Raw genomic sequence first — 17,129 nt, forward strand, 5'->3', positions numbered from 1 at the left:
TCAGAGGTGGAGGTGGCTACAGCAGCTGATGGCTTGATAGCCGGCAGCATTTTCTTGTCCACAGCAAGATCGCAAACTATCACGTAGGCCTGAAGTGCCACAGGGGATACTGAAAGGAGAGATGGCACTTGGGAGGTGGCAGAAATGGGGGCAGTGTCACTTCAGGTGGGGACATGGAAGGTTCCGATCCATGACCGGCCTGTTTTGGATATCCTACAAAGTGGTCCAAGGTCTTTGTGTCGGGGTGAGGGGAGAGCACACCAGAGAGGTGGGTATCTTGGGGCCACGTGCGGCCAGCCCTGACCTGGGAGCCGAAGGAGCCAGCAAATGTATTATATATAAATGTTTTGAATGAGTTTCGTTAACTGTAGGGTGGAGCTTATTTCTGTTTTCTTCACGGCTTAGTTCTTAAGACGCCACGCTGTGCAAAGATCCCTTCAGAAAGTATGGGTTGGTGTTTCAAGTATGACTGTTCCTCTGCAACCCTATCGCGGGCCACCCAAAGGGGGACTTGAGCGGGGGAGGGTGTTATGGTTTTGAGTCAGTAAAGCAAATTGGGGATTGTTGTCAAATTGAACTTTGCGGGAATTCCCTGGCGGTCCAGTGGTTAGGACTCCGTGCTTTCACTGCCACATGGGGGTTCCGTCCCCGGTGGGGGAACTAAGATCCCCAAAGCCACGCAGTGCGGTCAAAAACAAAATAAAACAAACAAAAAAACTGTACTTTGGGTGTACACTTTCCATGTCACTGGGTTTATACTACAGAGTATAAAACGATACAGTGGAAAATAATTATTAGAAGAATTAGGAACTATGAATTCTCTAATCCCATCACTGATCCAGTGGATTTGAAGCACGTCATTTCCCAACTTTAGCTCTCACTTTTCTCAACTAAAATGAAAGGGCCTGACTGGCGCTCTTTCAGTTTGAGAATCATTTTCTGATTCACAGGGGGAAGACCTGAGGTGCTAGTTCCGGATGCCTCCGTAATGACCACGCCCCTTGACATGCCATTTCATTCCCATGGCGACAGCTCTGTTTGGGCTCCACTGGCCTCCAGCTCTTTAGCAGCTGCTGCAGGTCCGAGGTTTCAGGACTTTGTTCAGGGGCCACAGGACTGGCTAATGTCTGTATTTCTCTTACAGTTTCTGAGTTTATGCTGAAAGTTCTCTCTCCATTTACTGTGAGGTGAGCTCACAGTAAATCCTGGTAGAGTGTAGAACTCAGCAAGAAAAAGAGGTACAGAGGTTTAGTTTATATGAAACACTGATATGCAAATAAGATTAGCCAGGCATTTTGTCCCCCCTCAAATCTCATTTATGAATGGTTCTTGATTGAGTTATCACACAACTGTCCCAGAGGCTGCTAAAGTGCCATCCTAGGAGGCAAGAATTGAGCTACTAGATATATGTGTGACTCCTGAAAAGTCCCTTCCAGACCAGTTTCCTCATCTGTACAAGGAAGAGTTTAGAATACTGCTATGGGCTGAATTGTGTGCCCCCCTCCATCCCAAGTTCATATGTCAAATTCCTAACCCCCAGTACCTCAGAATGTGACCTTACTTGGAAATAGGGTCATTGTAGTTGTAATTGGTTAAGATAAGGTCATACTGGAGTAGGTTGGGGGGGTCCCTAATCCAATATGACTGGTGTCCTTATAAAAAGGAAAACTTTGGATACAGATACAGACACAGGGAGAACACCATGTGAAGAGAAATACAGACATCAGGGGGATGCTCCTACAAAACAAGGCTCACCAAACATTGCCAGCAAACCACCAGAAGCTAGGGGAGAGGCACAGAACAGATTCGCCTTCATCACCCTCAGAAAGAACCACACTTGCTGCCACCTTGATCTCAGACTTCTATCCTCCAGAACTATGTGACAATAAATGTCTGTTGTTTAAGCCGCTCACTTTGTGGTATGTTGTTATGGCAGCCCTAGCAAGCTAATACATCAGTGGTTCCCCATCTTTTCACTACCAAGAATCCCTTTGCTCTTTGTCCTTTCATGGACTCCATTTATTTAACAGATATTTATTGAGTACCTACTATATGCCAGGCCCTTCTCTAGTCATTGGAGATACACAAAGTCAAAAAGCAAAGATCCCTCCCTCTTGTGTTCATTCTATGTTTAAAAACATTTAGTTGGCCAAGTATAGTAGAGTTTATTTTAGTTTAGTAATAATTTGGGTATTTTCCCATGAGATAACCAGGATTACCTCATCAGTGTGATATAATTAGTGCCAAAAATCAAAGGAAGGTGATGTTTTTAAGTAGCTATTGATCCCTTATGGCAAGTAAATACATTCAATTCATTAGGTTTCTAAAAATATTAAAAATTGTCAGAACCTCCTTTACTACATTTATGGCTCCCTAGGGGTTCAAGGGCCTCATCACAAGGTGATTAGCTAGAGCAGTGGTCCTCACAATTTCCTGGGAAGGGCCAGATAGTAAATACTTTAGGCTTTGTGGCCCATACAGTCTCTGTCACAAACAACTACACAATGCTGCCATTGTAGCAAAAAGCAGCCATAGGCCATACAAAAGAATGAGCATGGCTGAGTTCCAATGAAATTTTATTTATGGACACTGAAATCTGAATTTCATGTAGTTTTCTCGTGTGACGAAATGTTATTCTTCTTTTGATTTTTTTTAACCATTTGAAAACAGAAAAACCTTTCTTAACTCGCGTGCTGTAGAAAAACAGGTGGCAGGCAGGCTGTAGATATTTGGCCGTCTGACCAGTTTGCTGACCCATGAGCTTAGATTCTAATTCTGCTCTAGTTCTGGCATTAGGTGGTTCTTATACCCCCAAGGGTCTAGGTGAGGACCGGTGAGGGATTACAAATTTAGTAATTTGAACTCAGACCCGGGCTTCCTGCTCTCCGGTCCGAGGCCCCTAACACCGCTCTAAGCTGCTGGTTTAGTCATGATCTCAGATGTGGTCTTTGAATCCATGTGGTGCAGAAAATAGATGTGCAGTCAGCGGCCCTTTCCAGGTGTTGACCATGTAAGGGGCTGTCCTCTTATTAGCAGCCAGTGGCAACCTAATTTTGTCAAGCCTGACCCTAGGCTTACGCACCCTTTTCGTTTATATATCTCTCGGGTTGCGCAGCCCGGGAGGCCCATCTGTCCCTTACTATTTGAGTCCCTGTTGTCTCATTGGCAGCTTTCTGAGCAGCTGCAAAATGTTTTTAACTTTAAGTGGAAGCTGGGATCACCAGCGTCTGGCCTGGAACAGTCTCTCTCAGCCAGGGCTCTTTCAGCTCTGACATTCCCTAGCTTTACGGACTCGGTGAGTGTTAAACTAACTCCTCCCAGCTTCCCACAGCTGGACTTTCACTGGGGGCAATAATTAATGAGGCATTTACTCAAGGACTGGGGAATAATGTGCACTACTTTTTTGTGTTGTTGTCGTCGGAAACTGCTTGGTTGCCTAGCACCCCAGTCGTCTGCCTGGTCTTCCTTCCTCGCAGATCATCTGTTCCAGTCGCCTCGCAACCACAGCTCGGCGACAGGGGCCGGAACGGGGACGAGAAGTGCTCGCGCGCGCTCAGGGGGCGGCCGCAGCACCGCCCTCTCCGGAGGACCATGCTGCGAGGCAAGTCCCGGCTCAACGTGGAGTGGCTGGGGTACTCGCCCGGCCTGCTCCGGGAGCGCAGGCCTCTCTTGGCAGGGCGCACGCCCCGCAGCCCCTGCCGGTAAGTCACGTGAACGCTCGCGACCGCGTCACCACGGCGCGCCGCGCCTGCGCGCTGCGGCCCAACGCCCGGCGCTCGCCGGCACTTCCGGCGCGGTCTGCTTCGACCGGTCTCCCGCGGAGCCGATTAAGCGCGGACGCCGAGGCCAGCCCGCCTGTGAGCGCCTGCTGCGGGCGTGGCGACGCCATGGAGCGTTTTGATAAAGCGGCTCTGAACGCGCTGCAGCCGTGCGACTTCAGGTAGTCCGGAGCAGGGTCGGGGTCGGGCGGGGGCCTCGAGCACGAGGCGGACCGTCCCTGGCCGGGAGCGGGGCAGGAGGGAAGGCCTGGGCCGACCGGGCTGACCTGCGGTGGGTGGGCTTGAGGTCTGGACCCTCGGGGCCGGAGCTGCGGGCTAGAGGAGAGAGGGGAAGTGGGTTGGGACCTGCAGCGTCTGCACGCCCAGCCCCTACCCTTCGCTCGGGGGCAAGGGGCCCGGGGTCTTGGGGGATAGGTCGGGGGGCTTTCAGCTCCTGTTTCTGGCCTAGCACCACTTCTCGCTGTTGTCTGTATTGCGATCTTGCTGTCTGCAGTCTTTTTCCCCACTGCAGGGTGAGCTCCCTGAGGACAGGAACCTGGCCTTCTCCATCTCCGTGTCCCCTACAGGGCCTGCATCGTCGGGGCTTAATAAATGTTTGTTGTACGCATGAACGAATGGAAGGGAGGAAGGGCTCTCCCTGATTTGAGTCTTCTTCGCTTGGGGAGTCAGTCGGATGGGGGCTGGTGGCCAAGTAGAGGGAACCTGAGGAGAGAGCGGGTGGTTCTTGATCTCTCACGAGGCAAGAGGATGGGGAGGGGTTTAGCCGCCATTCAGTGTGTGCCAGGCTCAGCTTCGGTGCTTTGTTATACATACATTATCAGAATTAAGAAAGTGCTTAGTTTCCTGATTTTTAAAAACGATGAAGTTGACTCAGAATAAGTGACTTGCCCAAGATCACACGGTTAGGTCACACAATTAATAAGTGTTGAAGCTGGCAGTTGTCCAAGCCCACTGACTCCAAAGCCCGTGATTTTTGGAGCCCCGTGGTCTTTTTCACTCTCACAATGGCAATGTAGGTGTTTATTTTTTTTTTAATTACTGTTTAGTAGTGACGCTACCAACAGGTATTTTTTATTAAGTACACTTAGAATACAGTATAGCCCTCCTAGATTGATGCTAGTGTTTCCTAATGGAATTTGCAGTGAAATCTACTTGCAGTGGAAGTCTTGCTCGCCATAAAAGGGAACATGGTAAGCTCTACCTGCTTAGTGTTTGCTGCAGAAGTTTATATGAAGTGGGTAAACTCTAGATGGTTTTAAGAGTGGGGACACAGTAAGGTTCATCCTGAATTATTTGTTTTGTGTGAGGCCAGTTCTAATTCTGAATGTTCTCATTCATTTCTAACAAGTCTCAGTAACACCCGATCAGAGACACATAGGAGAAATCAGTTAAATGACATCAGTAGCTTTGTTTTAGAATAAATCACCGGTTATACCCAAGCTGGCAAGGAGAAAATGTCCTATAAACACTAGAGGAAGTTTGAAAACTAGTTTTCAGAAGTTTGTGTGCTTAACTTTGTACTTAGTCCTATATTTGTGAGATTGAAAGTCAAATTTTTGGAGCTTAAGGTGAAGATTGAGGTGAGAAGGAGTTGGAGATAAGCTACAAATTGTTAAGATACGCTATGTGTAGAGTGCGTGGGGCTAGAAATTAACATGCAGAAAAGATTCTGTTTGTGTGGTGGGATCATAAGTGATTTTGTGTGCTTTAAAACATTTTTATGGTATTATATCATCTTTTCAATAGTAAACTTTTCTCAAAGCCAGGCCAGATAATAGATATTCAAGAGATGATCTAAAGAACAGGAGAACCGGTTAACCTTCCCTTTCTCTAGATTCTCAAGCTTTGTTTCTTTATCAGGTTAGACGATCTGAATTTTGCACACCAAAATCACATACTTTATTTTATTTGTTTATTTTTTTAAGTATTTTTTCTCTCTCTCTCTCTCTCACACACACACACACACACACACACACACACACTGTATTTTATTTTTACAAGAGATAAATAAACTAACACCAGGCATTGTAAATGGGTGACCACAACAAAAGCAACAATGATTGCAATTACCAAACACGAAACACACTCACACTATGTCATAATATTGACATTCAGTCCAGGAATCCTCCACTGTAACAGCTCCTTTACTTTGCAGTGAAAATTGATTTGTATATTTTTTGCCCCTGAGTCCTTGTGGGATTTTTTTTTATTCAAACAGAAAGTCACAAAAATTATAATCATCCTCATCAATTCACTCAGTCCGATATAATTAATTTTTTTTCATCTTGATCTTTTGTTGGCACTTTTATGAATTCATCAGTTTTCCATTAGAGTTCTGAAAATGCTTATCCATTCAGTTCAGCAGTATAGTCAGTTACCAGAAACCTGTACTTGTCAGTCTTTTCCATGAATTCCTTGAAGATGAAACCCTTCTATAGGAACATTTTTGCAAAAGCATCAGAATACACCCAGAACTGTCTGTAAGTGACAAAAGACTTAAAAATGACCATGGTTAAAGATTTGATGAAAGTTCATAATAATACAATTGGCAAGGAAATTTAGTTACCTTTGAGATATACATTTTAAAGTAATAACTAGAATTATGACTTATAACGTTATACAAGAACATACAAGATTTTTAGAAATTTCATGTAATGTCTGAAACATTTATATTAACATATTTCCGTTCAAATAACCCAAAGAAAGTTTAGTATTAGTTGTTTTTGTTTGTTTGTTTCTTTTTTTATACTGCAGGTTCTTATTAGTCATCAATTTTATACACATCAGTGTATATATGTCAATCCCAATCGCCCAATTCAGCACACCACCATCTGCACGCCACCATCCCCACCCCACCGCAGTTTTCCCCCCTTGACATCCATACGAAAAGCATATACTTTAACTCCCCAAAGAAACACCATGAAGGTCAAGTTTTTTGTTGGGGGCCGCAAAAGAATTGGCCAAATACTGACTTTATGTATGTATGTATGTATTTTTTATACAATTTTTAAAGAGTTACACTCCATACATAGTTATTACAAAATATTTGGCTACATTCCCCGTGTTGTACAATACATCCTTGTAGCCTATCTACACAATAGTTTGTACCTCCCACTCCCCTTCCCCTGTATTGCGCCTCCCACCCTACCCACTGGTAACCACTGCTTTGTTCTGTATATCTGTGAATCTGCTGCTTTTTTGTTATTTTCACTAGTGTGTTGTAGTTTTTAGATTCCATGTGTAAGTGATATCATACAGTCTCTGACTTACTTCACTTAGCATAATGCCTTTCAAGTCCATCCACGTTGCTGCAAATGGCAAAATTTTGTTCTTTATGGCTGAGTAGTGTTCTATTATACGTATGTATTGATATGTTTGTGTCTGTGTGTATACATATATATATCGTATCTCCTTTGTCCACTCATCTGTTGATGGATACTTAGGTTGCTTCTGTATCTTGGTAATTGTAAATAATGCTGCTGCGAACATTGGGGTGCAAGTATCTTTTCAAATTAGTGTTTTTGTTTTCTTTGGATATGACTTTTTGTATTTTTTATATAGAACTCCTGCAGACACTCATATTATTCATAAAGATTATGCAATAAGTTTTTCTAAAATTTTTCTGTTAGGAAACAGTGTAAGGGAGCTTATGTATGTTAGATGAGAATGTATAGCTCAGCGATCACCAAAGTGGTATGTATTAAAAGATGATTCATTGAAGTATGGAAAGAAAATAGTAGAATTTCTACATAAATTAAAATTTTTCTAACCTTATCCCTTTTAGTGTCTGTTTTTGCATGTGTTTTACATTTTAAATAATGCATGAGTAATATGTGTATAGATAATTTATTTTAAAAATCATTATGCCTGTATGGGGGTATGTGCTCAAAACTTTTATTTAATGATGGATTGCACAGTCAAAAGAGTTTGTAGACCACTGGTATAAACGTGAAATGTTCCCTTCCTTTGTGGCCTGCCAGAAGCCTCTCCTGTAATGGTATACACAATTATAAGAACTCCTTTGCCTGGATTGTCTAGGGGTACAGACGAATGTGCAGGACTGTCTAGGACACAAGCTATCATGTTAAGTGCTGTAACAACAGGCATGAACTAAGTGTGGTTGGATCCCAGAGCGATGAATTGTTCCAGCTGGCATAATCAGGAAAGGTGCCTAGAAGAGAGGTTATCCTGGGGGGACCTTGAAGGCTGGGCTGTATTCTTTCTAGAGATATAGATAAAAACTGGAACCTCTTGCTGAGTATTACCAGAAAGGGTTAAGTTCAAGTGTTGACTCTGAGCATAAAGTTAGACGTGTGTTAAGGTTGTAGGGGAGCGACACTTGCCACCCCGAAATGTCTCTTTGGTATGCAGATTATTTCAAACTGAAAACAGTCAAGGCCCAAAAGACCCAGGAAGAAACTTTGACCTTCCCCTTAATTGCCTAAAAAAATTTAGATAGAGGGCCTGTTCCTGGAAGAGAGCTATCACCAGAGATACCTGCAAAGAGTATGGGCCAGGTGTGGGGGAAATGGGGCATAGAGACTGGTGTCCACTCTGTGTCCCATAGACTCTGCATGGCCTAGCAAACACTTGTTTACGAAACGTTTACTTTGCCATCTTCATGTGAATTGCCGCCTTCCCCTTTGAAGTCCCCAACCCCTACCCGCAACATCCTCTTTTGTCTTTAGCTGAAGATGGTATTTAAGGCAAGAGTTTCGGCCATTTTGGCGAGTTACTCCGTTCTCCTGGATCTCTTCCACGTATACATGTTACTCAACTTTGTTTGATTTTTCTCCTGTTAATATGTCTCATGTCAATTTAATTCTTAGAACAGCCAGAAGAACCCAGGAGGGTAGAGGAAAATTTCTTCCTCTCTGACAAGGTAGTGTGAGGATGGTTAGATTTAAGGAAAAAAAGACTTCATCTAAAGGTTAAAAGCTGTAGGGCCTACTGCTTTTAAACGTAATGTATGAGGTGGTATGTATGAGGTATGTGTGTGTCCAGGGTTGCTGGAAGCTTACTGCGCTTCACTGTCAGTAGTTGCCCATTTGTGACAGTGCATTAGGACAAATGCTGACGTATATCTACTTATCAGTAAAACAACGTTAAGGAATATTGGAAAGTGGGGAAATAACTTTATTATTGTGTATTAATCTGGAGTCCTTTTTCATGTGCACACATTTTTAACATAATTGGAATAGTATACATCAGGGGTTGGTGAAGTTTTTCTGGAAGGGGCCAGATAGTAAATATTTTAGGTTTTGAGGGCCATGTGGTCTGGCGCCACCACTAAGCTCTGCCTCTGGAGCTCCATGAAGTCTTAGGTGATGCATAGACAAGCGGGTGTGGCTATAATCTTTCCATTGCTAATGTTTTAAGTAACAGTTTATCTGACTTGTTTTCCTTTAAGCATATAATTTTAAAAGCTTAATTGCTTTCTTCAGAATCATTTTATTGTATTCTGGAACAAAACTTCCCATTGCAATATTTCCATTGATTTTAAAATAGTCTGGAAGAATAGAATTCACTAAACAAAAAGTGTTTTGATATCAAACTTTTAATGCATCCATGTGTGAAGGCCGTCTAAGTTGTACTCTAGCTACTTAATTACAAAGAAATTTGAGTAAGTTTCCTTCAGCTGCATTCAGATTGTTCTAGGCTCCTATTTCTTTGGAGATTCTCAAACCTTGTCTGTACTGTATTCAGCTAGCCACTGATAGGATGCTTTGTGAAGGGACGTTCATTAGTTGTTTTCGGTGTATCTTCTCCCTTGCTACCTCCATTGTGAATTCTGTAAATCGTGTACATTTGCATAGCACTTGGGAGATAACAAACCACTTTTTTGTACTTTATACTTCCTTTCACACTGGGTCTGCTGCTGGATTTCTAGGATCTTCTAATTTTGAGTCCCTGGCACTGCCCCTTCTTCCTCTCGCCACTGCTTTCAAGGCAGGGGCAGTGTTCCCAGCATCTTTTCTGTGGGTATTTATAGCATTTATGGACACAAGAATAGTTGGAAATGACTGTGCAGGCTCTGATTTTCTCTTTGTTTACTTTATTCCAGAAATGAAAGTTCATTAGCATCCACTCTGAAGACGCTCCTGTTCTTCACAGCGTTAATGATCACTGTACCTATTGGGTTATATTTCACGACTAAATCTTATGTTTTTGAAGGTAACCCTAGACCATAAAATAAGACATTTTCCCCCTTGACTATATTTGAGATTCTGTGCTTTTATGATTTCTTTATAGCTTTAAACTGGGTATCCTTAATTTTTCCTCTTCTGTTTTGCTTTTCAAAAGTCACGTTGCATGAAATGAACTTTTTCATCACTTGGTTATTTCAGTTTGACATCATACTTGCTTATGGTTTTCTGTGGAATAGCTTGCAGATCCTTTCTTTTAACAGCCCTTTGAGAGCAAGAGTAGCCTGACATGGGAGGAGGAATTTGGGGGAATGTACCTTTGGTGGAAGACATTGGACGGAAGAGAAAATAAAGCTCCCTTTTTTAATGTCAGAGTCCTTAGATGAAGTGATCAGTTGTGGTTTTCATTCAGCGTAATGTTCTTCTTGTGTAGAATGTATTCAAATCTTTAAGTGAATACTTGATTTATCACCATGCAAATCATTCCTTTTTAATTGTCTGACTAGTTAAATATATAGCTACTAAAAATTAGTGTGCTTTGTTTTTTGTATTTTGATACATTTTGGAATAAAATGGAAACTTTTTTCTCTCGATAGGCGCCTTTGGGATGTCCAATAGGGACAGCTATTTTTATGCTGCTATTGTTGCAGTGGTCGCCGTCCACGTGGTGCTCGCCCTCTTTGTTTACGTGGCCTGGAATGAAGGCTCAAGGCAGTGGCGTGAAGGCAAACAGGATTAAAGTGAACATCACCTTTTGATAGCATTAAATTGATTTTTTTTAATGGTAAATCTGTCTGGGGTAAATGATTTTATGGTAAGTGGTAAATGATTTTAATAAGTTGAAAGAACATCAATCTTATGGAATCACGTTTGACTAGTGTAAATTTTGATCCTTCTAAAACAGTGGTTTGTATCATCAGTTTTAACTGTATGAGCCTCTCATTTGCAAATGAGAATTTGGAAAAGTTAAATTGGTTACAAATAAGTCTGTGAAATTAGTTACACATTATTCTGGGAAGAATTTGATTATCTTACAACAAAACAATATTTTATAGCATTTCGTCTTTTGGTTGGCTTTGAGTTTTACTCCTCTGGATATATTCAGATGTACATAGTGGAGCAAATCTAAACTTTATTTTTCGCTGGAACACTTTTCCTAACTATCATGAAAATACCACGTCATTGGGTTTTGGGTTGTAAATGCGTATTGGAAATTGCTTAAATTGTGGACACTGGGGTTAATCTGAATGTCACTGAGAAATTTTGCATAAAGTGTAATCCCTCGTCAATAGAAATCTTTCATTACATTATTTCATGGGGAAACTAGGCTGAATCACACCCATTCATGTAAAAGGACTGGGTTTATTGAAGAATGCAGACAGCAAAGCAAAGAGAGCTACCTGCCTAGGCACCCAGCCTACTCCCTAAAGGCCCCTTTCAGGCCAGCCTCCTGCTTTCAGACAAACTCTGTAAAGATCTGCTTTGCTCTGGTCATTCAACAATGAACTTACTCTTTAATTACAAGATTGTGTAAACTCCCTTTAAATTTGTTTTTCCTGCTTTTTAATAATGTATATGAGTGAATTTACATTTAAATGTGTTCATTTTTGCATACTTAGGGAGTGTAAACAATCCTGAAAATAGGTTATTTTTATCATCCAGGAGGTATTCTTGGAATTTCTACTCTAGTCTTTTAAATCAGTGCAGTTATATCCCAGATACATCAATAGATAATGTATCTAAGTTAGATAATCCTTGAGGTCCTTTCTGATAGAAAAAGACCCTGTGGTTTTACGTTCGTATCCTTGGTCTGTGTTCTTTCTAGCCACTTGGTACTGCTTGTGTGCAATCTAAAAACACACCCCAAAAAAGTACATATTAAAACAGGAAGAAAATTTAAATTCCCTGTAATGTTGCCACCTGGAAATACCCACTATTTTGGTTTACATCCTGTGCGCATTTCTTAATGCTAGTTTGTTACACACTAAAACTCTGGTTTAGGTTCAAATTCTGCCGATTTTACCTGGCGGCTATTTGCATTTTTTCAGATGAGTGATTATTGGCCGTTTTCTTAAAAAGCACATTCTACCTTTACTTTTTTTTTTTTTAAATAGTAATAGCTTTCATTTATTGAGTCTTTTTTTAACATCTTTATTGGAGTATAATTGCTTTACAATGGTGTGTTAGTTTCTGCTCTATAACAAAGTGAATCAGCTATACATATACATATGTTCCCGTATCTCCTCCCTCTTGCGTCTCCCTCCCTCCCACCCTCCCTATCCCACCCCTCTAGGTGGTCACAAAGCACAGAGCTGATCTCCCTGTGCTATGCGGCTGCTTCCCACTAGCTAGCTATTTTACGTTTGGTAGTGTATATATGTCCATGCCACTCTCTCGCTTTGTCCCAGCTTACCCTTCCCCCTCCCCATATCCTCAAGTCCATTCTCTAGTAGGTTACTCTTTTAACTACATATTTCATTGTACAAATTTCCTGTCATTGATAATCCCTAATACAATGGCCCTTGCTGTGAGTGTTTGCCATTACTGATTTTGTTTGTTCACCCCTACTTTTGATGTTGTGGAACTGGACTAAAGGAGTAGAGAGGTAGTTAGGCATAAAAGCAAAGAAGGCATTTGTGTTTATTTAACTGTTGAGAAGAAATAAAAGATTATTGTAGGACTATAATTTATTCTTGCTTATAGTTAAATGTTATCTACAGTTTAAATGTCTTAAGTAGTTATTCTAAATGTAAAATGTTTTCTTAAAAAGACTACAGTTTTGGTATAAAATTCTACAGATTTAATATGGAATTGTAGGATACTCCAGATTGAGTCTAGTGTACTGTATGGTAGATTTCTAGATGGTCCCCTCTTTAGATGCTTTGTTGTACTAAAATTTGTCCACCTAATTTCTTTTTCTATAATGTCAAGGCTTTTCTTGTACTTTTGGGATCTTATGCTATTTGTAAAACGTTAATGTCCTGTGTTGGATTGTTTTGTTTGATTTCAGACATTTGCTGAGTAGATAACATGGGTGTGTTTCTGCAAGTATTTAAACCGGGGATTCATGCAAAAGCAGATGTAATTTCCTCTTGGAAAATGTACCCAGCATTTGAAAGTCAGAATCGGATGCTAAGGTTGATGTTTGGGGTTATTACAATATAGACTTGTTTTCACACCAGTTAATATTTTCTTAGGGTTTTAACTGTTAACTGAGTAGTTTGCTGCTGTTGAAATAACATGGTATTTGACAAATAGATTTATTTTTCAAGATGTCTCAGTGATTTCCTCTTGTACAATGTATATACTTCCGGATGTATAGAAAGGAAAGCTACAATTGAGCCCTTATATAAATGTTACAAGGTAGGAATATGTTCACTGTTGTTTGAAAACTGATTGTAAGAATAGCCTCAATTAGGGAGTGTAACTTGAAGCGTCAGTACAGGCTCTACTGATTTATCACGTGACCTATTCACCTCACCTCCCATGTTGCCCCCCAGAATATAATCTTTATTCTCATTGTGCTAAAAAATGAAAAGTCTGCTGTAGAATGCATCTGATGTCATTAGCTCTTCAAGTGGATACCATTTTACATGTGACAGCAGAATTCAGTTTTGAATTGCTGAAGAAATTGCAACCCTCCATAAAAAAGAAAAAAAAAAACCCTGCGTTTCATGGGAATCTAACAGAAATATACTGTAAGATTATTTTCATCATAAAGGTCTCATCAGCTTTGCCCAGAAAGCAACTGCTTGACTTGTTTGGTGCTTACTTTCTGTTTTCGTATAAATTTTATATATACAGCTAGAGTACCCAAGGAGACCAGTAAAAACAGTTAAACAGGTAGGGTGTACCCAAGGAAAGATGAAAGCTGAAGGTACATGAGGCAGAGAATTTATATCCTGTCTTAAATGCATCTAGCGTATATTTCTTGTCTCCAGACAAGTTCATGTTTATTGTTTTATTTGTGCTCAAGTGAAGCTGTACATTGTTGGTAGGCCGTTTTATAAATGGTTTGCCTGTGGTACAAGTTGATTCACGCAGCCTCTGCTCTTCCATTTAAGATAGTGTTTGCAAGAGCTGGCCTGAAGCAGCACACTCAACAACTCGACAAGATTTCTTTTTCCTTTTTGTAGGGGGAAGGGTCACCTGAGAAAATAAATTATTTTCAGGGACTTTGGGAACCTAACGATAAATATTACGTGTAACCTGTGAACAGATTAAGCCTTTATATATTCATTAAAGTACTCTGGAATTCCTCAACCTAACATCACTCCTGGCCGCACTTTCCTTGCCTGTTTTGTTGCTACGTGTGCTTGAAAGTAATATCTGCGTTCCTTTGAAGATGTTCTATAGGTCATATTTGTCAGTTACAGACTAGTCTTCCTTTTTCTCAAGTTCAGTGAAATCTCACTGAACGGTAATAATAGCAATAGCTAACATCTGCACAGCACCTTACAGTTTGCAGAAAACGTTCACATTTTCTCGTTTTTTTTGCATCGTGAACCTGTTATGAGATTTCTCTTGACCTTGATGCTAAAAGTGTTAGAATCTTTGAAGTCGCTAGAGTCACTGAATATGCTGTAGTCTTGAATAGCGCCCTGACAAGGGGCAGATTTTAGATGCGCTACCTTGAAAGCTGCGTGTAATTATCAAAATGGGGGGCTTGAGTTCTTTACCCACTTGAATCAGATTTACTTTTGTGAGTGATGTTTTTCTAACTTATCTGGATGGAGTTTGTATTCATTATGTTCTAACCTGTAACTTGTATAAATTTACCGTCTGTTGTCATTAAAATGTTCGTAATTACACTTTGATGTCTCCTGATTAAATTAATAGTTGTTTATTAACCTCTTCATTTTTTTTTTACATTTGTTTGCCTCTGTGTTTATACTGTATAGAATATGAATAGAGCTGTCAAGGGGAAGCTTTTATGCAGTAAATGTAAATGTAGGCCAGAGATGCTCAAATGGATGGGGGCTGTGAGGGATGCTGAGACTGGAAGGGCTGTGCAGGGCCTGTCAGAATTGGTGTAGGTAGCAGTGGGGAAAAGAAAGCAGCTCCTTGCCTTGTGCCTTAAAAAAAAAAAATCATTTGGGGGCGAATGGGCTTCAAATACCACTGAAGGAGTGACGGTGGGGAATATCTGCGGCTAATTAAAGACAGGGATAGTCAGTTCCTGGCAATGTCCAGCACACCACTCCCTCATGCCAGTGCCCTGTTTCCTCTGCCCTCTAGGCCACTTGTGGATTGTACAGTTGACCCTTGAACAACACAGGTTTGAACTGCGTGGGTCCACTTATTCACGGATTTTCTCAGTAGTGAATACTGCAGTGCTACACAATCTGGTCGGTTGAAGCTGCAGATGGGGAACCGCAGATGGGGAGTGTGGAGTTAGAGGATTTCCCACTGTGGGGAGGGTCGGTGTCCCTAATCCCCGCTGGTTCAAGGGTCAGCTGTACTCATTCCAGCTCCCTGCTGCACTTTGGAGGGTTCCAGCTAGTTCTCATTAATAAATAATATCTACTCCAAAGAAAGATTTGAGACATCTTAGTATCAAAATGTACAGGTTACGTACAATTGTATTTATATACAAAAGTACAGATTGTAAAATGTCCAGGGAACTCAGGAGACAGGTAATGACAATGCAGAAACCACTGGAGTCACCTTGTGGGATTTAGTGCCCAGACCTAACCCAAACCTGAGTCAGAACCTCGGGGCGGTGGGGCCTGGAAATACATATTTATAACAGGTTGTGCTCGGATGCAGCCGGTTTGAGAACCACTGCTAGAGATGGAGAATTATACATGGATATTTTTAATGCTGGACTTGAAGATGTTTGTATAAAGCAGGCCTGAGATGGCAGGCACTTCATTAGGCAAAGGTAGAATCCTGTGTAATGCTATATTGAAGGTTTAGTTTAAAATCAGAATTTACGGGCTCCTTGACCATCCATATTGACTTTGCTTCACTACTAATGAATTATGTTAACTGAAAACTAGTACAGGAAACAGCCCACTTGGAGACAGCTTAGGTATGCCAAGAAATGGCCACTGCTCCTCCTCTGATGCCTTCACCTTATTTGGAATCCTCACCGCTGTGGTCTTCGGAGAGAGGCGAAACCTAACCCAGGAGTTCAAGTGAATTTGGTCTGCACAGTAATAATAATATGACTCCCCTGCCCCCAAATATTTTTCCTCGCATTGCTGACATCTTTCCACTTCATTTCACGCACACCCTGCTGTTTTGCCCATTAAAGATGCATTTAGGTTAATCCTCTTAGAAAATACAGGATTTGGGTGGAGAGCAGCTCACATCCTGGTGACTCACTTGATGCGTCCCTTCAAAGGAGCATCGGGCTGCCCTGAGGGAATGCATGCTAGAGATGAAAATCCCTGTATCTTTCTGCTTCTCACCATCTTCCCTGCTACTGCCTGGGTCTGGACCAGCTTCACTCCTCTAACTGTAGTCATTTTGCCACAAAGCAGCTAGAAGGTTTCTTCCTTTAAAAATCTTCGATCGAGGGCTTCCCTGGTGGCGCACTGGTTGACAGTCCGCCTGCCGATGCAGGGGACGCGGGTTCGTGCCCCGGTCCGGGAAGATATCACACGCCGCGGAGCGGCTGGGCCCGTGAGCCATGGCCGCTGAGCCTGCGCGTCCGGAGCCTGTGCTCCGCAACGGGAGAGGCCACAGCAGTGAGAGGCCCGCGTACCGCAAAAACAACAACAACAACAACAACAAAAAACAACAATCTATGGGGCATGCCATACCTGTGCTCAAAATCCTCCAAATAGCTCCCAGTCTCCCTCAGAGTGATATCCCGGCTCCACGCACAGCCTACAAGCGAGGCCTCCTCCCTCTGTTTCATTTGCTCCCCCTTGCTCAGCATTGGGCACCCTGCTTTCCCTTCCACAGATCTCCCATGACCACTCCCACCGCACAGCTTTGCGTGGGCTCTTCCCTCTCAGATCTTCCCTCTCCCCTGGCTCCTTCTCAGCCTTCAGGTCTCAACTCTCAAGTCACCTCCCCAGAGAGGCGTCCTAATCGAAAGTCGCAAGTCCCACATCACTCTCATAACAGAACATTGATTGAAATGATCTTATTTGTTTATTATCTGCCTCCCTCCATGAAAGCATAAGCTCAGGAGAGTAGGCACTGTCTTATTCACCACTGAATCCCCAGGGCCTAGCACTGGTTTTAATAT

At 42.0% G+C, this 17,129-nt stretch overlaps 1 protein-coding gene across 1 annotated transcript; it reads left to right on the forward strand.

Moving 5' to 3' along the window:
- Positions 1–3,887: 3,887 nt before the first annotated feature.
- Positions 3,888–10,664, forward strand: VMA21 (vacuolar ATPase assembly factor VMA21). Its single transcript, XM_007452127.1, has 3 exons — positions 3,888–3,940; positions 9,844–9,953; positions 10,522–10,664. Exons 1-3 carry the CDS (start codon positions 3,888–3,890, stop codon positions 10,662–10,664), a joined length of 306 nt encoding a protein of 101 aa, XP_007452189.1.
- The last annotated feature ends 6,465 nt before the right edge of the window (positions 10,665–17,129 follow it).

This window comes from Lipotes vexillifer, unplaced genomic scaffold (genome assembly GCF_000442215.2).
Source record: "Lipotes vexillifer unplaced genomic scaffold, Lipotes_vexillifer_v1.1 scaffold1081, whole genome shotgun sequence".
NCBI lineage: Eukaryota > Metazoa > Chordata > Mammalia > Artiodactyla > Lipotidae > Lipotes > Lipotes vexillifer.